General features: G+C 38.9%; 1 protein-coding gene across 1 annotated transcript; it reads right to left on the reverse strand.

The window, feature by feature from the left end:
- Positions 1–3,462: 3,462 nt before the first annotated feature.
- On the reverse strand, positions 3,463–6,439 carry LOC112032374 (uncharacterized). The gene is made up of 5 exons (XM_024065142.2): positions 6,248–6,439; positions 5,732–5,941; positions 4,102–5,120; positions 3,942–4,024; positions 3,463–3,779 (listed from the first exon to the last, which is right to left on the reverse strand). The coding sequence occupies exons 1-5, from the start codon at positions 6,437–6,439 to the stop codon at positions 3,463–3,465; spliced, it is 1,821 nt and encodes a 606-aa protein (XP_023920910.2).
- Positions 6,440–27,192: the final 20,753 nt, after the last annotated feature.

Consider the following 27,192-nt stretch of genomic DNA (forward strand, 5'->3'; position numbering starts at 1 on the left):
CTTTATTAATGCGCGCGCCCTCTTCACCCTGTGGGTCCGCAACATTAAGACGGACATAGGGGTGACGGTTTAATAGGGACTTCGTGAACTTAGTGTAGCCCTGTCAGTCTCGGCAGTCAATCTCCAGATCGTACGACACGTGTTACCTTTTCACTGGTTCTTTCCTCGGATCGAAACGTCGCTTCGTCTTCCGTGCACTCCTTATATATATATCACCCATCTCCTCTCATTTTTACACTTTTTTACTGAGAATACATTGTCAGAGCACATCCATCATCTTTGTCAGAGAATACTCCGTCCTCTTTCTACATTTGTCACCAACGGCACTCCGTCATCTTACTGACTTGGTAAGTATTCTACACTTCTTCTTTTTTGCATGTTTTCTTATCTGTCAGACGTGTACTTTACTTTGATAGACTTTTATTTTTTCCATCGCCTTTGTTGGACTCGTCATAGTCTTAGGTTTTGTCATCCCGTGTAGGCGATGTGTAGTGCATCAAGTAATCAATCTGTTGTCCGTGACAGGGCGGATTACGAGGAGGTATACCCGTCAGGTCACAAAGACTACTACAGTACGGGGGAAGATAGGAGTCCGTCCGCCTTAACCCAGTCCTCAACAAATGAGGATATGGAGATGGCTGAATTAGAGGAGAGTTCCGACGATGGAGGGGAAGAACCTATAAAGCTCATCACAGGTGCTGATGGACCTAGGGAGTTCATCATGCTACCAGAGTGGACAGTGAATGCATTTGTGTCAACCATCAAGGAGAAACACTTTAATACTCTTAGAGCTAACTACCAAATTCCAGACAATATCCCCTTCTGTCTACCCTATAAGTTAGGGAGATGCTACTACAAAGGGGTGGTAGCTCTATGAGTATACGAACAGATGCTAAAGGCAAGACTACGGTTCCCGTTGAGCTCCCTTCATCATGAGCTTCTTAAGTATCTAGGCCTATCTGTCAACCAAGTATCTCCAAATGCTTGGAGGGTCTTCATAGCCATGGAGGTCCTTTATGGTGCTATGATGGATGGTGCTAGAAGATTGACGGTGCGGGAGTTCCTCCATTGCTACCATCTAGATGAAATTGATAGATCACGGGGAATGTATAGTTTTGTGGCTAGGAGTCTTATGTTGAAGGTCATATACGACACCCCAGACTCCAATAGGGATTGGAAGAGTCGTTACTTCTTCCTAGAAGGTGACGAATGGATGGGCCGTCTAGGGGACACGAAACATATGCCCGTCGACACAACTTGGGGTGTGTTACACCCGTCTGGTATGGGCCTGTCTTAGTGTTTTGAACTAGCTACCCGTTCAATTGATTATAGTGTTTTAACTCACTTTTTCAACAATTTGTAACCGTCTTCTTCTTTGCAGTTAGACAACGTCCACAAGTTGATCTTGAGGAATTCACCTTTCTTGAGAGAATTTTTAACAAGACCATGCCGGAGGAAAGGACTTAGGTGAAATTAGTCACACTTGATACCATCCACTGGTATTGTGACGGGCTTGAACCTTCATCGGCAGCCAAAAAATACGACGCCCGAGTTTGCCAACGTAAGTCCATCATGTAAATTATGCTCAGATAGTTCTGATTTTATTTGATAAATCTATTCTCTTATCTAACTTTATCCGTCTACCTCTATAGAGATGGATGATGCAAAGAGGAGGGCCCTGATCAAGGCAAATGCTGCCAAGAAAAAGGAGTCCGTCGACGCGGACCCTATGAGGCCCGGCTCAAGCAACCTAGATTAGAAAAGGAAGTATCTGCCAAAAGGGGACCATCCTCCCAAAAAGCCAAAAGTCCCCCTGGAACCCGTTGTAAGGTTAATGGCTGGGGGTTCGAAGATGGTCACCCTGGCCAAGCCTAGGGCTGGCAAGGGCCTTATGAAGGGTCCGTCTGCCCAACAGGAGAATCCACCCGTCCCCCTCCTTCAAGAGGACTCCAAATATGCTCTGGAGAGGTTGTCATCTATCATAACTAATGAAGACTATGAAGATCTGGGCAATCACTCGACGGAGGCAATGGGCGAGATGGGGCTATTTAGCATTGCTCAGGTAGTCCTCTGTCTATTTTTATCCTCCACTTTCCTTAGTTTGGAACTAATCTTTCCTCCCTATTTTTCAGGCTATGATAATGGTTAAAGGGCTAATGGGATGGTGCCTGAACTGTGAGACCACACTGGACAGTTTAAGGGATAAAATGACGGTATTGGAGGAGGAGTTGGACAAATTGAAGACTGGGAGAGTTGCTCAGTTGAAAAAACTTTCGGCGGCAGAGAAAGCAAGGGACGATCTTTACCAGAGGATGGAAGAGCTAAAAAAGGTCCTGGAGGAGAAGGAAAATGACATTCGTCATGCGAAGGAGGTCGCTGTACAAGAATATTGTGACTCCGACGCCCTTCTGACGGAGCTCGGAGTCTCTTATGGGGACGGCTTCGATGACACCCTTCGTCAAGTAAAATCCATATATCCCGAGCTTGATGTTTTCATCGTCAGTATTAATGCCTAGGATCAATGGTCTGTTCAACCCGTCCATTCAGAGAATACAGATGAGCTATTTGGTGAGAATGCACCCGTCAACCATGCCCAGGATGAAGGAGCTAATATTGAAGTAGAAGATGAACAAGCCCATTGCTTATCTGATGTTTTGATTGAGGACAAGGATGGAGCCCTTGCCCCGACTGTGCAACAATAGAGTTTTTTATTTTTTTTAAGAATATGTGGAGGACAGATTTATTATTCCCCATCGTGTTTTGGGGATATGTAAATATTTCCCCTTGAGGGTTTTTATTTATTTGTTAAACTACGCTGGATTTGTCGACCTTTTTGATGCTTTGTTTTGTGGGATGCGTCCATCTATTTTAAACATGTTTATGCTTTTTGTGGGCCTTGGACCTTATTGATTTTGATTGACTCCGTCCATGCTGCAACTTTTTATAAAAGCATCCTATTTGGATAATTCGTCCAGTTTGTGGGCATCTAGCTGATATCCGTCCATTTTTGGACTTAGGAATTTTCATCCACTTAGGATGATCCGTCCAGCTTGTGGACCTAGTTTATATCTGTCCATTTTTTGGACTTGGGAATTTTCATCCTCATAGGATGATCCGTCCAGCTTGTGGACTTAGAATTTAAGTAGAAAAAACATAATCGTATCTGAATATTCCTCTTATTAATTAAAAACCATGCGTTTGTAAAAAGCCAAAAAAGTACCTGCCCCCTTGGGCTTAAAAAGGCATTTGTAGAAAGAATTGTTTGAAGTAAAAACTAGTAAAACTAAACGATAAATTGGGAAACTGGGAGACGTCAATGCTCTTCATATTTTCACACTGTCTCTACTGGTAGTATTTCCGCAAGTGCTCCGTGTTCCATGGGTGCTGCAGCTTTCGTCCGTCTAGGGTTTCGAGGTGGTAGGTCCCCTTCCTTTGTCATGACGAGATCCTGTAGGGTTCTTCCTAGTTGGGGTCGAGCTTCCCTTGCGAAGGATCTCTAGCAGTGCCCATTACCTTCCATATCACAAGATCTCCAACCTGAAAGTCTTTATGCCTGACATTGGAGTTGTAGTACTTTGCCATGAGATTTTGGTACTGCGCCAACCTCTGCTCTACTGTTGCCCAGACCTCGTCCACTAGGTCTAGCTGAAGACACAAGGCTTTTTCGTTTTTATCCTCGTAGTTCTCCACCTGATAGCTTGTAAGTCCTACCTCTGCTGGGATGATAGCATCACTTCCATATGCTAGCCGAAATAGCGTTTCCCCAGTAGGTGTTCTTGCTGCAGTACGATATGCCTATAAGACGCTTGGTAGTTCGTCAGGCCAGATACCCTTTGCCTCTTTGAGCCGGGTCTTGATTATCTTGAGCAAGGATCGGTTCGTGACTTCGACTTGTCCATTAGCCTATGGGTGTGCGGGCGAAGAGTAATGATTCTTGATACCTAGTTTCAAACAGAAGTCCCTAAATGCATTGTTGTCGAACTGCTTTCCATTGTCGGAGACTAGCACTCTTGGTATCCCGTACCTGCAGATAATATTCCTCCAAACAAAGCTTCGAATGTTTTTCTTCGTGATAGTGCCTAGGGCCTTGCTTCCACCCACTTAGTGAAGTAGTCGATACCAACTACTAGAAATTTTAGTTGCTTGACTGCTATCGGGAAGGGGCCCATGATATCTAGTCCCCATTGGGCGAATGGCCCAGGGGCTGTCATGAGTGTCAGCTCCTCGGGCGGTTGCCTGATCAGATTACTGAATTTTTGACATTTGTCACATGTCTTAACGTAAGCTTGTGCATCCTTTAGCATTGTAGGCCAATAGTACCCTGCTCGGATCAACTTGTGTACTAAAGACCGTGCTCCTGAGTGGTTTCCACAGATACCCTCGTAGACTTCTCTTATCACGTAGTCTGCTTCCTCGTGATCTAAACATCTCAGGTACGACTGTGAGAATCCCTTTTTATATAAGACATTCTTGATCAGTACAAATAGTGAGGCTTGGACTTTTAATTTCCTGGCTGCGTCCTTTCCGTTTGATAGCATGCCAGATCTCAGGTATCCCGTTAATGGCGTAGTCCAATTGCTCTCAGAATCTACTTCTTGGACATTTGCCCCGTCATCGATGAGTGAGTATTTTTGAATAAACGACAATACCTGTTTGGGGGCAATCATAAATTCTACTGAGGTGGCCTTCGCTAGACAGTTGGCACATTCATTTTCTTCCCTTGAGATTTGAATGACTCTGACTTTGAGGCTGCTGACCCGATTCTTCACTCCTTCCAGGTATCTCCTCATCCTTTCATTCTTGCACTCGTAACTGCCGTTTACCTGACTTGCTATCACTTGGGAGTCATAATGTACGATCCCGTCTTCTGCTCTTGCTACTTTTGCTAGGTCTAGTCCTGCCACCAATGCTTCATATTTGGCCTCATTGTTCGTAGTGGGGAAGTCTAGTCGAATCATGCATTCGATCCTATCTCCCTCCGGGGTTTTAATCACCACACCTGCTCCTCCTGCGCATTTATTGGAAGATCCATCCGTGTGGATGCTCCACTGCTTAGCAGCCTCTGCCCCCTTGCCTTCAGCTGGAGTAAATTCAATGATGAAATCGGCCACAACTTGCCCCTTTATCGAGGTTCATAGGTGGTACTGTATATCAAACTCACTCAGTTCTATCGCCCATAAAGCCATCCATTCGGCTGCCTCCGGGTTACTTATTGCTCTTCTTAGGGGTTGATTCGTCAAGTCTATAATGGTATGCGCTTGGAAATAAGGCTTAAACTTTCGTGTTGCTGTTACCAGCGTGAAGGCTAATTTTTTCATTTGGGGGTACCTCTCTTTTGCTCCTTGGAATGCCCAGCTTATGAAGTAGACAGATCTTTGGGATCCTTCTTCCTCTCTTACCAAGGCATGAAGTAGACGGGTCTTTGGGATCCTCCTTCCTCTCTTACCAAGGCCGCGCTTACTGCCACTTGTGAAACGGTTAAGTAGAGGTAGAGTTCATCCCCTGGCTCGGACGGGCTGAGCAACGGTGGGGATGAAAGGTACTTCTTTAAATCTTCAAATGCCTTCTGGCACTCGTCCATCCATTCAAATGATTTCCTGAGAGTGCGGAAGAATGGTAGCCACTTGTCTGTCGCTTTCGAGACGAACCTGTTTAATGCCACAACCTTGCCGTTTAAGCTTTGCACCTACTTAACCGTCTTTAGTGGGTCTAACTCTATTATGGCCCGTACCTTTTCTGGGTTAGCCACTATACCCCTTTGGGATACCATGAATCCCAAGAATTTCCCTGCCGTCACTCCGAACGCACACTTGCTTGGGTTTAGCTTCATGTTATATGAGCGGAGGGTGTCGAACGTCTCTCGAAGGTCGTCTAGGTGATCATCTTCGTGTAGGCTCTTCACTAGCATGTCATTAACATAGACTTGCACGTTCCTCCCAATCTAGTGTGCAAACATTTTGTTCATCAGCCTCTGGTAAGTTGCCCCCGCTTTCTTGAGCCCAAACGGCATTACCTTGTAGCAAAAGAGTCCTTGGCTGGTGACAAAGGAGGTTTTCTCTTGATCAGCCTCCTTCATCTTGATTTGATTGTAGCCCGAAAAGGCGTCCATAAAGTTTAAGAGCTAGTGTCTCGCTGTCGAGTCTACTAAAGTGTCTATCCGAGGTAATGGGTAGCTGTCTTTTAGGCATGCCTTGTTGAGGTCCGTGAAATCGACACACATTCGCCACTTCCCGTTAGTCTTCTTTACCATGACCATGTTCGCCAGCCAGTCAAGGTAGTACACTTTTCGAATAAAATCTGCTTCTAGCAGCTTCTTGACCTCTTCTCCTATAGCTCTATCCTGTTCCTGTGCAAACACTCGCTTTTTCTGTTGGATGGGTGAGAATCCGGGGTTCACATTCAAACTATAGACTATGACCAAAGGGTCAATTCTGGGCATGTTCTCGTGGCTCCAGGCGAACACGTCTTAATTCATTCTAAGGAAACCTGCGAGGGCTTGACGTATCGGCTGGCTGGCCAATGTCCCTACTCTAGTTGTTTGTTCGGGTCTCAACTCATCGAGAATTATTTCTTCTAGTTCTTCAACCGGCTCTGCTGTGGTTTGTTGCTCTTCTATACACATAGTCTATTGGTGATCTTCCATCTCCAGCATGGCAATGTAGCATTCGCGTGAAGCCACCTGATCTCCTCATAACTCGTCGATCCCATAATCCGTATGGAATTTGATCATTAGGTGCTATGTCGATGTTGCTACCTTCCATGAGTTAAGGGTGGGTCGTCCGATAATTGCATTGTAAGCCGATGAACAGTCGACCATGAGAAATGTAACATCCTTAGTGATCTGCTGAGGATAGTCACCGACTATCACCGAGATCGTGACCGAGCCCAATGGGAATACTCTTATTCCTCTAAAGCCTACCAACGGGGAGCTCGTCGGTATCAATCTGTTTCTATCGATTCCTATTTGCTGGAATGTCGGGTAGTATGGTATGTTTGCCATGTAGCCATTGTCAATTAACACCTGATGAATGTTGTAGTCCTTTACACGTATGCTGAGAACAAGTGCGTCGTCATGTGGATGATGAAGACGTCACGCATCTTCTTCTGAGAATTTGGCGATAGGGCTTTCCCTTTGCACTATCTTTGGTATGGAGCCCGTCAGCTGGACATTCTGGACCATCCTAAGGTAGATCTTTCGAGCCTTTTTGGATGAGCCACTAGTCACAGTGCCTCCTACAATCATCCTTATGTCTCCCATGGGGGGTCTTAGACACTCGTTATCCCATCGGGGGGCCTACTCTTGAGGATTTGAATCCGTTCTCTCCTTGCTAATGAACTTCTGTAGCTTGCCTTGTCTGATAAGGGCCTTAATCTGCTGTTTTAAGTCGTAGCAATCGGTCGTGTCATGACCGTGGTCCTATTGTAAGCGGCAATATTTGTCTCTAGAACGCCTGTTTGGATCACTCTTCAGCTTTCTTGGAAACGTTAGAGCCTCCTCATCCTTGATCTGCATTAGGACCCGGTCTAATGGGGTGTTCAATGGCGTAAAGCTTGTAAACCTTCCTCCCGAGGGCTTAGGGTGCTTTTCATCCCTTCTGTCTCCTGTCCTTGGTTTCTTCTATCTTTGGTCCAGTCGTGTATCTTCTTATCGTTTTCTCTTCCTGGGCTTTTCTTCTTTAGCCAGTAGTGCGTCCTCCGCGTTCATGTATTTAGTGGCTCTATAGAGTACTTTTGACATGGTCTTTGGGTCGTTTTTGTATAGAGAGAACAAAAATTTGTCCTTTCGCAACCCGTTGGTGAAGGTTGCTACCAATATCTTGTCGTCAGCTTCATCTATTGAAAGTGCTTCCTTATTGAAGCGAGTTATGTAGGATCTCAGTGTCTCGCCCTCTCGTTGCCAGATGTTCATCAAGCATGCTGTGGACTTCTTGTACTTGTGTCCCCCTGTGAAGTGTGAAGTAAACTGAGCACTCAGTTCCTTGAAAATGCTGATGGAGTTCGGCGTCAGTCGATTGAACCATATCCTCACGGGACCCTTTAGCATTGTGGGGAAGGCCTTACACATGATTTTTTCTGCCACGAAGATGCATCAAGGTTTTGAAGGTCTTTAGGTGATCTAGAGGATCCTTGACTCCATCGTAACTTTCTATCTGTGGTATACGAAACTTATGTGGTAGGGGAAAGAAATTGACGGGGGCGGTAAAGTGAGAGTTGGTCCAGTTGACTAGGTTGTCTAGATCGCTAAACACTTGTCCCCTGAGGGCATTCATCATGACCTCCATCTGTTCCTTCATTGCCTGCATCTCTGCGACAATAAGGGGTAGAGCTGTATCCATGAGGGATGAGAGGTTTATATGTTGTCATTCTTGCTTGCTTGGGGCGTTGCTACCCTCAAGCCCCTCTCGATCTCTTCATGCAGCGCTGGTACCTTCTTGGTCTTCTCTCTGATTGTTTGGTGCCGCGTTCTTGCTCAGCTGCTCTTCTAGGTCGTGGTTTTGTTTGGTGAGACGCTCCACAACTGTGGTGAGAGTTTGGACCTGTCTCTTGAGTGCAGTTGTGGGTGGTTCCTCTCCTTAGATGTCATTAGTGGTTGTCATTGAGCGAGTGAGCACCATGCAACTCTTTTGTCCGAGAAGTGATAACACGGCTTATAGATCGCAAAGATCATTTTTCCACAGACGGCGCCAATTGATGATGCCGAAAAGATCACTAGTGAGTCACACGATACTCGCACACTAGGAACGTAACCTGCACAACACAAGAAAGGAGAAAGACCTTAACAGAGAGCACTAGTGTGGTGTCGACCAAATTCCCTCTGAAGGTTAAGTTAGAATTGTTTACAACTCCAGAGTGCTAAAGAGGGTCAATTATGCGTACCTTGATTTGTGAGGGTATTGGAGTTTTTATAGTAGTCGAGGGTGGACTTTTTTTACTTGGAATCGAAGTCCTTTCCTTGTAGAAATCCTTTTTGAGAAGTACAAAACGTGATGGACAAGTCTTTTCCTTATAGAGAGGATCTTCATTAATGTGCGCAACTTCTAGAATCCTATTTGCGCTAGGATTTCATTCTATGGTGTGCGTCGCAAGTATTCCCATCTAGGGATTCTGTCTGACACGTGGCAAATAGATCCCTCTAGTTTGTCCATCGATGAGGGATCCGTCCTGTAGATACAAGGGTCCATCCAGTAGCTACAAAGGTCCGTCCATAAGAGTCAACTCGTCATGTATAATTTCTTCCTCTTCATTTACCGTACCTCATCTTAAAAAATCGGTTTTCATATATATTAAATTTCTATTAAATATATATATATATATATATTAAATATATAATAAAAAAACATATATTAATAGGTGTAGTGTGATATGACTATTTCTGATACGACTCTTTGTGATACGGCGCTTCTTTATGGTTAACCATAAACTGCACCACATTTGTTCCTCCACCATGGTCAAGGGTGCAATGCCACATTTAACAATTTGTTTTGATTAGTTTTATTTTGGTCAGTTTAGGTGAGGTCGAAGTGATTTCTTCATACATAAAAAAAAGATTTTTTTTTTTGACATTAGGAAAAAAATAATACTTTTAAAGTAGTAATCATATGTAGTAGCAGTAGTGATAGTATTTTCTTTTTTGAGCAAGTATGTAGTCGTATATAGTACAAATATAATATGTCCTAATTGTATGGAATTTGAATTTTTTATTTTTACTTTCTTAATATATATACTTTTTGCAGTCCATAATTTTGAAAAGAGGTAATTAAACTCCCCTACCTTGAAGTTTGGAGAAATGACATTCTACCCCAAACTTGAATGAAAAAAAAATCCCCCCTATAATCCAGTTGACTAATTTTTTTTTAAAATTAATATTAAAATGTTGTTTTTAGGACATATGTGGAACATGTTATGAACATATGTCATATAGAATTGACTAATCTTTTGACGAAACGCATTTTACTTGTAATTTGGTAGATCTAGGATGGTTTAAATCTTCAAGAAACATGTTGTTCAAGTCAAGAGTTAAAGCCATGCAAATTTGTTCAAGAAACAAGTGAATAAGTGCTGTATTTTAAAGCTCGACAGATAGCTCAATAGATTGTATTATTGAGGTTTAAAAGGCAATTTTAGCTTGATACTTTACAGCTGCTCGACAAATACCATATCTATTGAGAATTATAAAATTCAGATTTTCAGATCTGTTTTTCATGCAAATCCAAACTATGTGTTTAGGTTTACTTTTCTCACAACCCTAGACATATATAAGGATTATTTTAAAGGCCATCTTAGTGGATGCAAAGGTTGTTGCACTTGTTATTACATGCATATTGTGACCAGAGATAATCTGTCCTAATTCATTTTTCTCTTGAAGAAGCTGCTACGTTTATACACAGTAGGGTTTTGTGACCAAGGAGTTTCTTGATCTTCATCATGTGGATGAACTAAAGAACTTTGCAGCCAATATATTTTTCAAGTTGGTGTAGTCACGTACTGAGATTTGTGCATCACGGTGCAAGAAAAGAGTCTACAAGTGAGGCTTAAATACCCTTGCAAAAATTCAAATATCGTTGCAAAAGGTTATTAGTGAGGGCATATGGCCCTCGAAGGCCGTCGTATTTGCTCCTGTTGCTAAAAGAGATTTTGCGACCATACCTTCGTAAATAAATAATTTATGAGGGTAATCCACCATTGTTACTGAACAAATCTGCCCTCACAAATATATTATCAAACGACGAGAAAAGTCGATCGATTAGTTAGTCATGTATTTGGAGCCGTGCATTGAAAAGAGAGATTGTCACTACATTACAAGTCCAATTGGGTATTGGGGTAAGGGTTCAACTGTAGGTTGGTATAAGGTACTGGGATTTCTTTAATTGTAATCGCTTGGTTTGATAATAGTGGATTCTCGGGAGTGGTGATCTCAAATTCACTCGGTGGGATTTTGGCTCAGTGGTTTTCCCTATTCGTAAACAAATCACCTGTGTCAAATTTATTTTCCGCTGTATTTAGTTATTTAGTGATTTGTTTGTGTTACCACGCTTATTGCATGTAATTGAATCTAATTAATTAACTTGGCTAATTAATTGATTAATTTACTAAAGGGGTCAATACATTCTTGGCCTATTAAGTGGTATCAGAGTGGGCATACTCTGATTAGAGTTAATCTTTGCTATGTGATCCATTGACCCCTGTTTGTCATGGATAGATGACAGTCTCTTATTATACATCCTTTATTTGATGACACTAACTATGCATACTGAAAAGTACGCATGAGAGCTTTCTTGCAGTCATTAGATGAAAAAGTGTGGTAAGCTGTAGAGATAGACTAGACCAAGCCAAAAGAAGCACCAACTAATTGGGATGATGCTAAGATCAAGGCGGCAAACTTCAACAGTAGAGCATTGAATACTTTATTCAGTGCGGTCACAAATGAGGAGTTCAAGAAGATATCCTCCACTGAAACTTCGAAGGAAGCATGGACCATCCTCTAGACAACCTATGAAGGAACCAAGGCTGTCAAGGATTCAAAGCTTCAAAGGCTTACCATAAGCGTTGAAGAAATTAAGATGGAGGAGGATGAGTCGTTTGATTAGTTCTATGCCAAGCTGAAGGACATAGTGAATTTTGCATTTAATTTTGGAGAAACCATTACAGAATCCAGGATTGTTAGAAAAGTGCTCAGATCTCTTCTATAGAGATTCCATGTCAAGATCACCACCATTGAGGAATCAAAGGACATTGATCAAATTCCTTTGATAGTGCTGGTTGACAGTTTACAGACCTATGAATTGGGTTTGACTAGAATTGAGAAATTGAACAAGAGCAAGAGCATGACACTGAAGGCTAAGAGTAGTGATACTGATGAGTCTTCAGATGATGAAAATTCTAAGATGAAATCCTATATCACAAGGCAGTTCAAAAAGTTCATGAAGAATGCCAATGCAAAAGGATTTGACAAAGACCGTAAGCAATCCAGTTCTTCACAGTTCAAGAGTCAAGATAAAGGAAAGATGGATACTAGGGATGGCAGTTAGTACACTGTTCCCTTCGAACCAAAGTGCTTCGGATGTTAAGGGTTTGGACACATGAAACAAGAATGTCCAACATATCTCTAGACAATTGGGAAAAGCAAGACATTTGCTGCTACCTTGAATGACACTGAGCCTAAGGATGATCCAGATAACAATGATGATGATGGAATCTTGAATGCCTTCACTACTACAGTTGATCCTACTGATTGGGGTTCAGAAACAGTAGATGGTGAAGAGGACTTGGTGGACTCAAAGTTTGAGAAAATGGACTATCAAGATGACATCCATACAACCTATGAAAAGTTGTACAAAGTTTTTGAGAAGCATAAGAAACTATATAGGTTGGCCACCAAGAAACTAAGTGATGTGGATCTTGATCGAGAAGAACTTTCCACAAAGTTTGACGAAGCTAATCAGACCATTAGAGCCCTGTAGTTTGAGAAAACTTTCTTGGCTGAGAGGACTAAGAAACTTGAAGCGGAGTTGTTTCAAGTCAGAGCTCAGTTGGAGAGGACTTCAAGTGTAAAGCTTGATGAGATGCATAGCTTTCAAAAATCTGCTTTTGATTGGAGCCGTTTGAGGTATGATTTCTCTTCCTCTAATATTGCTTCTTCTAGTACTATTGTGTTTGTTTCACCTACTAAGAATGTTGAATCTGAGGAAAATGATGTGAAAACTGTTTTAGCTAATGAGAACATGGATAAGGGTAAATCTATCTTAGGAGTACCCCCTAATCTTGATAAAAAAGAGACTAAAAACCCTAGGACTAAGAAGGGAAATAACCAAAAGTCTAAACAGAAGAAGCAGCATCTTTGTCATCACTGTGGAGCTACTGGACATACTCGATCTAATTGCTACAAGTGGTTAGCCACTCAACAAAACAATAGTATGATCTCATTTGGAAACTAGAATCAGTTTCCATCCTCTTTTGCTCATCGTGGAGATCTTCTTAACGCCTTCATGTTCTTTTCAAACTTGAATGGTTTCAATTCTTCCCCCTTACTGCCAGATCAAATGTTCGTTCTACGAAAAGGTTCTTCCAAGATGTGGAAGGAGGCTTAAAGTGATTTAGTCACTTTTTTCTTTTTCCTTCTTTTTGTTTGTGCATTACTTGTGTATTTTGCTTTCTTATTTTGAGTCAGTCTAGTTTTATGCTATGCTTTGTTTAACATGTTTTTGCTTGTTTGTTTTCAATTATGCTTTATTTTGTTTTTCATAAAAAAAAAATTGAAAAATTAGAAAAATACAAAAACAGTGTGTGTTTTGTGTACATTGATACTTGTGTAACTTTGATGGCCATTGAAATAAAGTTTTCTAAACTTTGTATCTTTTGTAACTTAGATAAGCATCTCTATACACAACTAAGCAAGTGAGCTTTGTGGCTTGTTTGTGATGAGTAAGATTAAGTAATCTCTTGTATTTAGTACTCATATCTCTTTTTTTGATGGGAAGAACTAAAAAATCCTAAGAGAAATGTATAAATAACCATCTCACTACTAAAACCCGCTAATCATGATATGACATCTGTATGTTTTGGCATAACAAAATTGCAATGTCAAAAGTTTAACATAATTGGATATTTCTTCTCTCTCTTATGTGCCCATGCATGATATGCTCAAAAGAAAAAATATATGCAAAGAAAAATCAAAAGCAAAAAGAATCAAAGTGCTTTAAATATGGTTGCAAGTGTGTTTCTAGGAGATGTGAGAGTTATAGGATGTACCTCAAAGGTGATAGTCCCCATCAAGCAGTTATGATTGTGTGTGAGTTAAATTGATTTTCTTAATTTTGCGATGTTTTTCACACACAATATGCAAAATTCTTCACTACTTTTGATACATGTGCAAGGACAATATGATTTGGCCATTACAAGGAATATATGTGTTAATGTATGCTTATTAAACTGTCTTGACTTGTTTTTGAAATATTAAAATTGTTTAGACTTGTTTAGTGTGTGTGTGTGTGTGTGTGTTTTGGATTTAAATGCTTTACATTTTTCTTATTGAGAGATGTTTTTGAAAGCTTAAAATGTTGTTTGGGTCTTTGGTTGAGTAGCTTGCTTGATTGCATTTATTTCTGTGTTTTTCTCTTCTTTGAAAAACTGTTTTTATCAAGCTAGACAACTTGTCGACAGATCTCGATAGATAGCCATCTATCTAGACCCTTGGACTGTTGTTTCTCGATAGATCTTAACACATCTTCGATCCATCGAAGCTTTCTGGAATTTGTCTCGATAGCTTCTCAACAGATTCTCGATCCATCAAGGAAGTTTCTGTCTGGCCAATAGATTCCCGATAGCTTCTCGATCCTTCGAGGTATTTTGCTGTCGACAAATTCTCAACAGCACCTCGACAGATTCATCTGTCAAAAATTAATTCTTGACAGATTCTCGATAGCTCTCGATCCATCGGGATGCGTTTTCTATAAATAGATTCAACGAGATTTCAGATCTCATTTCCTTCGATCTCTCTTGACAGTTTTATGTCTCTTTACCTCTCAAACACATTTCTCTCTCTCTAAACCTCAAACGCAGTTGATTTTCAGTCTAGAGTGTTTCTTCCTTCTCTGGTATGATCTTGTTTTCTCTCCTTTTCATGCATTTCATACATTTTAACCTAGGTTTTTGGGCTTTCAAAATTTTTTTTTGGGGGTTTTTGGAAATTGTTGAATTATTTATGAAATTTTGGGGTTGGGTTTTGTTTAAATGATCTTGTATGCTCATGCATTGCATCGCATTTGCATTTTCAAAATATTTCGTGCATTATAGATGTGTGTTTTCTATATTGAAATCGTGTGTGCTGGTAGGTTTGAATTGGGTTGAGCCCATGATGATATTCTTGTTGCACGTCCAATGATCATGCATTTTTCATGCATATGTACCATTCTTTTCTATCTTTTTGGTATAACTGTTAATTAGAGTTTTCCTATTTGTTTCTCTCTCTCTCTCTCTACCTACTGTCATTCACAGTAGGGGTTGGGAGTCTCTTTGTGAGATCTCGGTGAGTTGTCCCTCTATGATCATACAAGAGTTTTACTCCAATATGCACGGATTCGATTATTTTATACCTCATTTCATCACTTCTGTTCGAGGTATCTATATAGTAGTCACTTCGGAGCTTATCTCTGATGTGCTACATGTCCTAAGGGTATCACATCCTAATTACCCCGGTTATCCTCCTCTACGGATTGTGTCCAAAGACGAACTCTCATCTCTATTTTGTGAGGCACCTTCATCTTGGGGTGACCATTAAAACACCCCTTGCTCGGGCTTTACAAAAGGTCCAAGGTTCTTGATTATGGTGATGCCATTTGTTTTACATCCCTTTTCTCACTATAATTATATTAGTGAGCATCGTGCTCGCTTTTTGCTTGCCCTCATTAAGGATCTTACCATAGACTTCCCTTCTCACTTCATTCTCTCACTCATCGATGTTTATAGAGACACGACAACCTATGATAAGCTTATCTTCCCTTCTGCTATCACGAGGATCATTCGCCACTCCTCTACCTCTTATCCTGAGTCTCCTCGTTTCTCCATCGTGGGTGCCATTAGCAAGGTGTCCGTTAGACGAAGCAAGGCCCCGCTTTGACCGAAGTGGCCACGGACTGAGACGATGACTCCTCCAGCCCATTCCACTCCATCCACCTTCGCTCCTTCTACATCCACGGGTGGTGTGACTCTCGAGGCCATCATGGCACAGCTTGAGCACATGGATGCTTGCCTTGACAATCTTAATGATGAGTTTGTCAGGTGAACACCTGTGTTGGTCGTATCGCACAATGGTAGGTTGCCATGGTTGGCTTCATTGAGTCTCCATCTCCATCTCCACAAGCTTTAGAGGATGAGGGCGATGATGGTGACTCTGATGGTAATGATAATGATGATGATGAGGATGAGGATGCTAGCTCTTCCAGCAATGAGGAGATGTTTGCTTTTTAGTGACTTACATTTTGTCATTCGCGACAAAAAGGGGGAGTAGTTTTGGGTATGAGAGTAGTCACATAATTAGGGGGAGAGTTAGCATAGGACATTTTTGTTAGGGGGAGTGATTTTTTTTTATGAGGGATGTAGTGAGGATTTTTGTATCTTTTCTTTTCTTTCTTCTTTAAATACATTATTCTTGTACATTGGTCTTGTGACCACTTAGTGATAGCAAACATTGTATTTATCTTTAATATATATATTTGATGATGTTGTTATCACATTTTCACCTATCTCTACTAGTGTTATTTCTTTTCTTTCTTTATACACATGTTTCTTATTTTGTATGCAATCTTTTATTTCTGTTTCACACTAAGATGCCGTGATGAGTTTTGTTTAAAGTGTTTCAGAAATACAGGTTATCAAAATCTTCTATGCCATGAACTCTCTTCTTGCAAAGTTTTTCAAGAGTTTGTGTTAGGGTGGATTTTATTGTATTCAACAATTGATTATGACTTCTCGCATAGTTCATTTGTTTGTTGTGGTTTTGTCATGGATTGCCAACGGGGGAGATTATTAGGACATATGTGAAATATGTTATGAACATATGTCATATAGAATTGGCTAATTCTTTGACTAAATGCACTTTACTTGTAATTGTGTAGATCTAGGATGGTTTACGTCTTCAAGAAACATGTTATTCAAGTCAAGAGTTAAAGCCATGCAAATCTGTTCAAGAAACAAGTGAAGAAGTGCTGCATTTTAAAACTCGACAGATAACTCGACAGATTGTATCTATTGAGGTTTAAAAGGCAATTTTAGCCCGATGCTCAACAAATACCCTATCTATCGAGAATTACAAAATTCAGATTTTCAAATCTGTTTTTCACGCATATCCAAGCTATGTGTTTAGGTTTTATTTTCTCACAACCCTAGACATATATAAGGATTATTTTAAGGGCCGTTTTAGTAGATGCAAAGGTTGTTGCACTTGTTGTTACATGCATATTGTGACTGAAGACAATCTGCCCTAGTTCATCTTTCACTTGAAGAAGCTACTGTGTTTGTACGCCGTAGGGTTTTATAACCAAGGAACTTCTTGATCTTCATCGTGTGGATGAACTAAAAAACTTTGCAGTCAACATATTTCTCAAGTTGGTGTGTTAGTCACGTACTGAGATCTGTGTATCGATTGGTTAGTTACGTACCTGGAGTCATGCATTGAAAGGGGAGATTGTCACTACATTACAAGTCCAATTGAGTATTGGGGTAAGGGTTCAACTGTAGGTTGGTATAAGGTAATGAGATTCCTTTAATTGTAACCGCTTATTTTGATAATGGATTTTCGAGAGTGGTGACCTTAAATTCACTCGGTAGGGTTTCACCTTGGTGGTTTTCTCCATTTGTAAACAAATCACCTGTGTTAAATTTATTTTTCGTTGCATTTAGTTATTTGGTGATTTATTTGTGCTACCACACTTGTTGTATGTAATTGAATCTAATTAATTAACTTAACTAATTAATTGATTAATTTACCAAAGGGGTCAATACATTCTTGGCCTATCAGTTGTGTACTAAGCTGCTCTTAACTTAAGGGTAGGTTTCCAAATTATTTTTTATTTTATAATTAAAATTCATTGTTTAAAAATATTTTATTAAAGTGTATTTTAAAATATTAATTGCAAATTTTGCTTATTATTATTTTTCTTTTTTCAATAGGTTATAAAGAGATTTGTCATTGTAAGTGTTTTGGTATTTATAAATTTTGCATTTTTATTCTAAATTTATAAGTTATTTTTTTATTGACCATGGTTAAATTTTTGTAAAGATATTCTTATAAAACTTTAGAATATTTCATTACTAATATAAAGAAAATGGGAGAGTGCTAATTTATTCAAATCTCAAGAGAGGATAGTGTTTTTTCCCTCACATTTGGGATGGAGTGTAATTACCCCTTTTGAGAATGCGGATTTTTATGTTGGAACTCATGTGTAAATTTTTAGTGAGAATAAAATTTGATGGAAAATATCAAATTTCTCAATTTATTTTGCATTGCATAAAAATATGGATTTATAAATTACTTTCAACTGGGTAGTTAAATTATTTTTAGAAGTATAAAAATGCAGATACTAAAAAAATCATATTCTTATTATATATCTTCTTCTTTTTTGAGAAACTTTTTTTATTATACATCTAAACGAAAGTGTTAATTACGTTTTTTTTTTTTTTAATAATTGGTTAGTTACGTACCTGGAGTCATGCATTGAAAGGGGAGATTGTCACTACATTACAAGTCCAATTGAGTATTGGGGTAAGGGTTCAACTGTAGGTTGGTATAAGGTAATGAGATTCCTTTAATTGTAACCGCTTATTTTGATAATGGATTTTCGAGAGTGGTGACCTTAAATTCACTCGGTAGGGTTTCACCTTGGTGGTTTTCTCCATTTGTAAACAAATCACCTGTGTTAAATTTATTTTTCGTTGCATTTAGTTATTTGGTGATTTATTTGTGCTACCACACTTGTTGTATGTAATTGAATCTAATTAATTAACTTAACTAATTAATTGATTAATTTACCAAAGGGGTCAATACATTCTTGGCCTATCAGTTGTGTACTAAGCTGCTCTTAACTTAAGGGTAGGTTTCCAAATTATTTTTTATTTTATAATTAAAATTCATTGTTTAAAAATATTTTATTAAAGTGTATTTTAAAATATTAATTGCAAATTTTGCTTATTATTATTTTTCTTTTTTCAATAGGTTATAAAGAGATTTGTCATTGTAAGTGTTTTGGTATTTATAAATTTTGCATTTTTATTCTAAATTTATAAGTTATTTTTTTATTGACCATGGTTAAATTTTTGTAAAGATATTCTTATAAAACTTTAGAATATTTCATTACTAATATAAAGAAAATGGGAGAGTGCTAATTTATTCAAATCTCAAGAGAGGATAGTGTTTTTTCCCTCACATTTGGGATGGAGTGTAATTACCCCTTTTGAGAATGCGGATTTTTATGTTGGAACTCATGTGTAAATTTTTAGTGAGAATAAAATTTGATGGAAAATATCAAATTTCTCAATTTATTTTGCATTGCATAAAAATATGGATTTATAAATTACTTTCAACTGGGTAGTTAAATTATTTTTAGAAGTATAAAAATGCAGATACTAAAAAAATCATATTCTTATTATATATCTTCTTCTTTTTTGAGAAACTTTTTTTATTATACATCTAAACGAAAGTGTTAATTACGTTTTTTTTTTTTTTAATGTCTGAAATATTTCTTGAATTATTTATATTTAAAACAATTAGCTTGCATCTGAATAGAAAAACTAAAGAAACAAAGATATGGAACCAAATTAGCCAAAGAATCTCTCTCTCTCTCTGGGGGGGGGGAGAGTAGGATTTTAGACACTTGTCCCTTTTTTTATTTTTGCTACCACGTACCCCTGTATGTGTTAATTGCTGCATACAAGTATGTAGTAAAACTTATCCCTTAATCTTATACCCATATAACCCAATCAATCAACTCGACCAATCCAACCTGACTTGAAGAATGACAAATGGGTCAACTGAAATCTGGTGTCTAGGTTTGAAAATTTTTGGGTATGCAAGTGGGTGGCATTTTAACTAAATTTCACCCTTTCCACCTAAGTTGATCAAGAAAATACGATTCTCTGTTAGGTTGGGGTGATAAAAAATATTGGGAGAATTGAAAAGTGAGGAAATATAAAATATTTAGTTTTTCACTATATGCGTATTTAGTTGGGTCAATGGAAAAGCGAAATGATAGAAAATTTCCTTATTTAGTTGAGAAGAAAAATGAAAAGATTGTTTGTTTGAATTTTTTATTATGTCACAATTACATAAAAACTAATTTTTTAATAGTTTATAAGAATTTTTTTAATCATGATAAACTTACAAACTAACCACAACAAATGAAACCTCCAGCACACATCCAAAAAAAAAAAAAAATCAAAACAAAACAAGTACACAATAGATGAATGATTTTTAGTGGCCCGAGAGAAAAAAACACTCGAGTTTCAGCATTTCCACCCATTTTCCCATTTGAACCAAAAAAATAAAATAAAAAAGAAACTCAAGTTTTCTCTCACTTTTTCTTTTATTAGTTTTCCATTATTCCACTTTTCAAGCCAAGTAAATATGCACTAGTGAGTGTTTAAATCTTTGGGCTCCCCAGTGGCAATGACTCATTGACAGATTAGGTTATACCTTACCCTAACATATTTATCTTGAGTTTGGCTTACCCCTAGTACTTTTTTAACTGAGATTGCCTTTTGTTTTAATGAGAAACTACCACATCATCCACTAACTAAATAAAATGTGGAGATTAAAATCCACTACCACTTGTCATTGTATATTTAAAACAAAAGGACATGTTCAGTTAAAAGAGTACTGGAGGTAATCCAAACCCATTTTCAAGAATTAATTAGTTCTCTCTCTCTCTAGAAATCCATGGCTTTTGACTCGCATTAGATACTAGCCAATGGCGCTGTCACGATGTTGGTTTTGAGAATTTGTTTCCCCCTAATTTAGTTAGCTTTATGTTTGTTGGTTTAATTGGCTTGTTTGTGCTTCCAAGTTATAGTATTTGGTTGTAGAAAATGAATAAAAATGTACTGACCGTGCTAGAGCATCAGGGGCGGCTTTACCTTAAGGCCAGATTTGAACGTGTTAGGACATATATGTTTTAACTTGTTTAAAAACATATGTCACTTAGTTATGTAAATTGGCTAATCCTTTGACAAAACGCACTTTGCTTGTAATTGGGTAGTTCTAGGTGTTTTTAATACTTCAAGAAACAATGTTTCAAAGTCAAGTGTTGAAGTCATCAAGTTTGTCCAAGAGAAAGCAAGCTGAAGTGCAAAGTTTTTAAAGCTCGACACCTGCTCGACAGCTACCTCGACACCTGCTATCTGTCGAGATTTAAAAAGTTAGATTTCCAATCTGATTTTCTTGGGATTCGTGAATATGTTTTTGGGCATTCTTTTCTTCTAACCCTAAACATATAAAAGGATTATTTTAAGAGCCGTCTAGTGGGACACAAGTTGCATTATCATTGAGCAATCTCTGTTTAAGCAAATTGTGATCAACAGATGAAGTTCTTGACCTAGTTCATCTTCCATCAAGAAGTTGCTGTGTATTTGCACCATAGGGTTTTGTAACCAAGCATTTTTTATCAAGCTAGACAACTTGTCGACAGATCTCGATAGATAGCCATCTATCTAGACCCTTGGACTGTTGTTTCTCGATAGATCTTAACACATCTTCGATCCATCGAAGCTTTCTGGAATTTGTCTCGATAGCTTCTCAACAGATTCTCGATCCATCAAGGAAGTTTCTGTCTGGCCAATAGATTCCCGATAGCTTCTCGATCCTTCGAGGTATTTTGCTGTCGACAAATTCTCAACAGCACCTCGACAGATTCATCTGTCAAAAATTAATTCTTGACAGATTCTCGATAGCTCTCGATCCATCGGGATGCGTTTTCTATAAATAGATTCAACGAGATTTCAGATCTCATTTCCTTCGATCTCTCTTGACAGTTTTATGTCTCTTTACCTCTCAAACACATTTCTCTCTCTCTAAACCTCAAACGCAGTTGATTTTCAGTCTAGAGTGTTTCTTCCTTCTCTGGTATGATCTTGTTTTCTCTCCTTTTCATGCATTTCATACATTTTAACCTAGGTTTTTGGGCTTTCAAAATTTTTTTTGGGGGTTTTTGAAATTGTTGAATTATTTATGAAATTTTGGGGTTGGGTTTTGTTTAAATGATCTTGTATGCTCATGCATTGCATCGCATTTGCATTTTCAAAATATTTCGTGCATTATAGATGTGTGTTTTCTATATTGAAATCGTGTGTGCTGGTAGGTTTGAATTGGGTTGAGCCCATGATGATATTCTTGTTGCACGTCCAATGATCATGCATTTTTCATGCATATGTACCATTCTTTTCTATCTTTTTGGTATAACTGTTAATTAGAGTTTTCCTATTTGTTTCTCTCTCTCTCTCTCTACCTACTGTCATTCACAGTAGGGGTTGGGAGTCTCTTTGTGAGATCTCGGTGAGTTGTCCCTCTATGATCATACAAGAGTTTTACTCCAATATGCACGGATTCGATTATTTTATACCTCATTTCATCACTTCTGTTCGAGGTATCTATATAGTAGTCACTTCGGAGCTTATCTCTGATGTGCTACATGTCCTAAGGGTATCACATCCTAATTACCCCGGTTATCCTCCTCTACGGATTGTGTCCAAAGACGAACTCTCATCTCTATTTTGTGAGGCACCTTCATCTTGGGGTGACCATTAAAACACCCTTGCTCGGGCTTTACAAAAGGTCCAAGGTTCTTGATTATGGTGATGCCATTTGTTTTACATCCCTTTTCTCACTATAATTATATTAGTGAGCATCGTGCTCGCTTTTTGCTTGCCCTCATTAAGGATCTTACCATAGACTTCCCTTCTCACTTCATTCTCTCACTCATCGATGTTTATAGAGACACGACAACCTATGATAAGCTTATCTTCCCTTCTGCTATCACGAGGATCATTCGCCACTCCTCTACCTCTTATCCTGAGTCTCCTCGTTTCTCCATCGTGGGTGCCATTAGCAAGGTGTCCGTTAGACGAAGCAAGGCCCCGCTTTGACCGAAGTGGCCACGGACTGAGACGATGACTCCTCCAGCCCATTCCACTCCATCCACCTTCGCTCCTTCTACATCCACGGGTGGTGTGACTCTCGAGGCCATCATGGCACAGCTTGAGCACATGGATGCTTGCCTTGACAATCTTAATGATGAGTTTGTCAGGTGAACACCTGTGTTGGTCGTATCGCACAATGGTAGGTTGCCATGGTTGGCTTCATTGAGTCTCCATCTCCATCTCCACAAGCTTTAGAGGATGAGGGCGATGATGGTGACTCTGATGGTAATGATAATGATGATGATGAGGATGAGGATGCTAGCTCTTCCAGCAATGAGGAGATGTTTGCTTTTTAGTGACTTACATTTTGTCATTCGCGACAAAAAGGGGGAGTAGTTTTGGGTATGAGAGTAGTCACATAATTAGGGGGAGAGTTAGCATAGGACATTTTTGTTAGGGGGAGTGATTTTTTTTTATGAGGGATGTAGTGAGGATTTTTGTATCTTTTCTTTTCTTTCTTCTTTAAATACATTATTCTTGTACATTGGTCTTGTGACCACTTAGTGATAGCAAACATTGTATTTATCTTTAATATATATATTTGATGATGTTGTTATCACATTTTCACCTATCTCTACTAGTGTTATTTCTTTTCTTTCTTTATACACATGTTTCTTATTTTGTATGCAATCTTTTATTTCTGTTTCACACTAAGATGCCGTGATGAGTTTTGTTTAAAGTGTTTCAGAAATACAGGTTATCAAAATCTTCTATGCCATGAACTCTCTTCTTGCAAAGTTTTTCAAGAGTTTGTGTTAGGGTGGATTTTATTGTATTCAACAATTGATTATGACTTCTCGCATAGTTCATTTGTTTGTTGTGGTTTTGTCATGGATTGCCAACGGGGGAGATTATTAGGACATATGTGAAATATGTTATGAACATATGTCATATAGAATTGGCTAATTCTTTGACTAAATGCACTTTACTTGTAATTGTGTAGATCTAGGATGGTTTACGTCTTCAAGAAACATGTTATTCAAGTCAAGAGTTAAAGCCATGCAAATCTGTTCAAGAAACAAGTGAAGAAGTGCTGCATTTTAAAACTCGACAGATAACTCGACAGATTGTATCTATTGAGGTTTAAAAGGCAATTTTAGCCCGATGCTCAACAAATACCCTATCTATCGAGAATTACAAAATTCAGATTTTCAAATCTGTTTTTCACGCATATCCAAGCTATGTGTTTAGGTTTTATTTTCTCACAACCCTAGACATATATAAGGATTATTTTAAGGGCCGTTTTAGTAGATGCAAAGGTTGTTGCACTTGTTGTTACATGCATATTGTGACTGAAGACAATCTGCCCTAGTTCATCTTTCACTTGAAGAAGCTACTGTGTTTGTACGCCGTAGGGTTTTATAACCAAGGAACTTCTTGATCTTCATCGTGTGGATGAACTAAAAAACTTTGCAGTCAACATATTTCTCAAGTTGGTGTGTTAGTCACGTACTGAGATCTGTGTATCGATTGGTTAGTTACGTACCTGGAGTCATGCATTGAAAGGGGAGATTGTCACTACATTACAAGTCCAATTGAGTATTGGGGTAAGGGTTCAACTGTAGGTTGGTATAAGGTAATGAGATTCCTTTAATTGTAACCGCTTATTTTGATAATGGATTTTCGAGAGTGGTGACCTTAAATTCACTCGGTAGGGTTTCACCTTGGTGGTTTTCTCCATTTGTAAACAAATCACCTGTGTTAAATTTATTTTTCGTTGCATTTAGTTATTTGGTGATTTATTTGTGCTACCACACTTGTTGTATGTAATTGAATCTAATTAATTAACTTAACTAATTAATTGATTAATTTACCAAAGGGGTCAATACATTCTTGGCCTATCAGTTGTGTACTAAGCTGCTCTTAACTTAAGGGTAGGTTTCCAAATTATTTTTTATTTTATAATTAAAATTCATTGTTAAAAATTTTATACTCATATCACTCTTTTTGACGGGTAGGACTAGAAAATCCTAAGAGAAAGGCATAAATAACCATCTCACCACTGGTGCCCGCCAATCATAATATGACACCTGTATGCTTCGGCATAGCAAAAGTGCAGTGTCAAAGACATTCGTATGCTTTGGCATAGCAAAAGTGCGATGTCAAATGCTTAACATCTTGGGTATTTCTTTTCTCTCTTTTATATACCCATGTATGATATGCTAAAATAAAAGAAAATATGCAAAGAAAATAAAAAGCAAAAAGATTAAAGATGCTTTAAATATGGTTGCAAGTGTGTATTCTAGGAGATATGGGAGTTATAAGATGTACCTCGAAGGTGATAGTCCCCATCAAACAGTTATGATTGTGTGTGAGTTAAAAGTTATTTTCTCATATCTTAGATTGTCATAACATCTATACACATATGCAATCTTGCGATGTTTTTCACACACAACACGCAATATTCTTTGCTACTTTTGATACATGTGCAGGTACAATGTGATTTGGCCATTACAAAAGTTTTACATGTGCTAATGTATGCTCACTAAACTGTCATAACTTGTTTTTGAAATATAAAATTGGTTAGACTTGTTTAGTGTGTGTGTGTGTGTTTGCATGATCCTTGTGCTTATATTTTTGTTGAGAGATGTTTTGAGAGGTTTAAATGTTGAGTGGATCTTTGGTTGAGATGTGTGTTGGATTGCATTCATGTCTATGTTTTTCCCTTCTCGGAAAACTGCCTTTTTCTGCTGGCTCGACACCTACCTCGATACCTCCTTGATACCTGGTCATCTGTCGAGCTTCTCAAGTTGTTTCTTATCGCAATCTCGACACCTCTTCGACACCTGATGGATTGATCGAGAAAGTCTCTGTCCCCTCGATAGATTCTCGGCACCTGATGGATCGATCGAGATTCACTTATGCTGGTTGAGTCTTCTTTCTCGACACCTGTCTCGATACCTTGTGGATCGATCGAGATTTCATCTGAATCTCTCCTTGCATCTCGATACCTCTCGACACCTTCAGCTGTCGACGGCAAATTCCTCGATACCTCTCTCGACAGCATCCTCGATACCTCTCGACACCTCAGCTGTCGAGATTTACTGAGGTGCCTATATAAGGTTCAGTCACGATTTTCTTCAGTTTCGCTTGATCTCTCTCGATCTCTCCATGTCTGTTCCTCTCCCTTTCACTCTCCTTTCACTTAAATCCTTCAACCCTCTTGGATCTTGATCATTTCTTGCTCAAATCACTTGGTAAGATCTCTATTTTCTTCATTTTTCATGCATTACATGTTTGAAAACCTAGTTTTTGGGATTTTTCATAAAAATTTGAGGTTTTTCAAAATTGTTGAGTTTTTCTTGAAATTTTGGGTTGGGTTTACACTTAAATGTTGTTAAAATGTCATACATTGCATTTCATGTGCATTATAATGATATTTACATGCATTTAGATGTGTGCTATATGCTGTGTGCTGGTAGGATTGGATTGGGCTGAGCCCATGATGATATTTGTGTTTTGCATATCACATGCTCATGCATTCCCATGCATACGTACTTTTTATTCAAAATATTTGTCATTTTTGAACTGTTTTGGGCAATTTTCTGAGTGTCTCTCTCTCTCTCTTTCTCTCATTCTTTTATGTTAGTAGTGTTTATAGCACCCAAACGTAAATCCACTCTTGCTCGGAACCCTCTGCATTCTAGAGCTTTTACTTCTTCAGATACTACTCCCTTTAACATTCGATTCCGTGATGGAGATGCCCATAAGGCATTTTCGGAGAACTTTTCTAAAAAAGGTGTTCATTCAGAACGCCAAGTTATTTTGGCGGACTTCGCCGATACTGACCTTCCCTCTGTCATTAACAGTAGGGGATGGGGGTCACTGTGTGACATCCCGGTCACTTTCCCTCTCGTGCTGATATAAGAGTTCTACTCCAACATGCACGGGATTGATCTTTTAGTACCTCATTTTGTCACTCGCGTTCGAGGTATACGCATTCCTGTCACACTGCAACTTGTTGCGGATGTGCTTAGGGTACCTAGGATAGAGTTTCTAGATTAACCCTCTTGTGAGCGTCTGAGGACTGTGTCCAAAGATGAGCTCATTTCTGTTTTTTGTGAGCGCCCTGCTGATTGGGGTGAGCATCAGTTCACATCATGTAGGCCTTTTGCTAAAGGTCCTAGATTTATTAACATGGTGATGACTTTTGTTCTCCATCCTCTTTCTCACTATAACTCTATCACAGAGCCTCGTGCTCGATTTTTGCTTTCTTTGCTTGAGCATCTTACCATAGACTTCCCTTCTCACTTCATCCGGTCTATCATAGAGGTCTATCTTGATTCGGCGTCCCGTGATAAGCTCATCTTTCCTTCTACTATCAATCGTATTCTACGCCATTTTTCCGTTCCCTTTCCTGTGTCCGACCACTTCACACACATATCTGCCATAGATGTCGCTATCGTAAAACGTAGTGAGGCGCAGTTCAAGTCGAGATAGCCAGGTGCCACTCCTCCCTCCCGTTCAGTGCCATCTAGATCAGCTCCATCTATATCTGCTCTTTCTTCC

The sequence above is a fragment of the Quercus suber genome, unplaced genomic scaffold (genome assembly GCF_002906115.3).
Source record: "Quercus suber isolate HL8 unplaced genomic scaffold, Cork oak 2.0 scaffold_457, whole genome shotgun sequence".
Lineage (NCBI taxonomy): Eukaryota > Viridiplantae > Streptophyta > Magnoliopsida > Fagales > Fagaceae > Quercus > Quercus suber.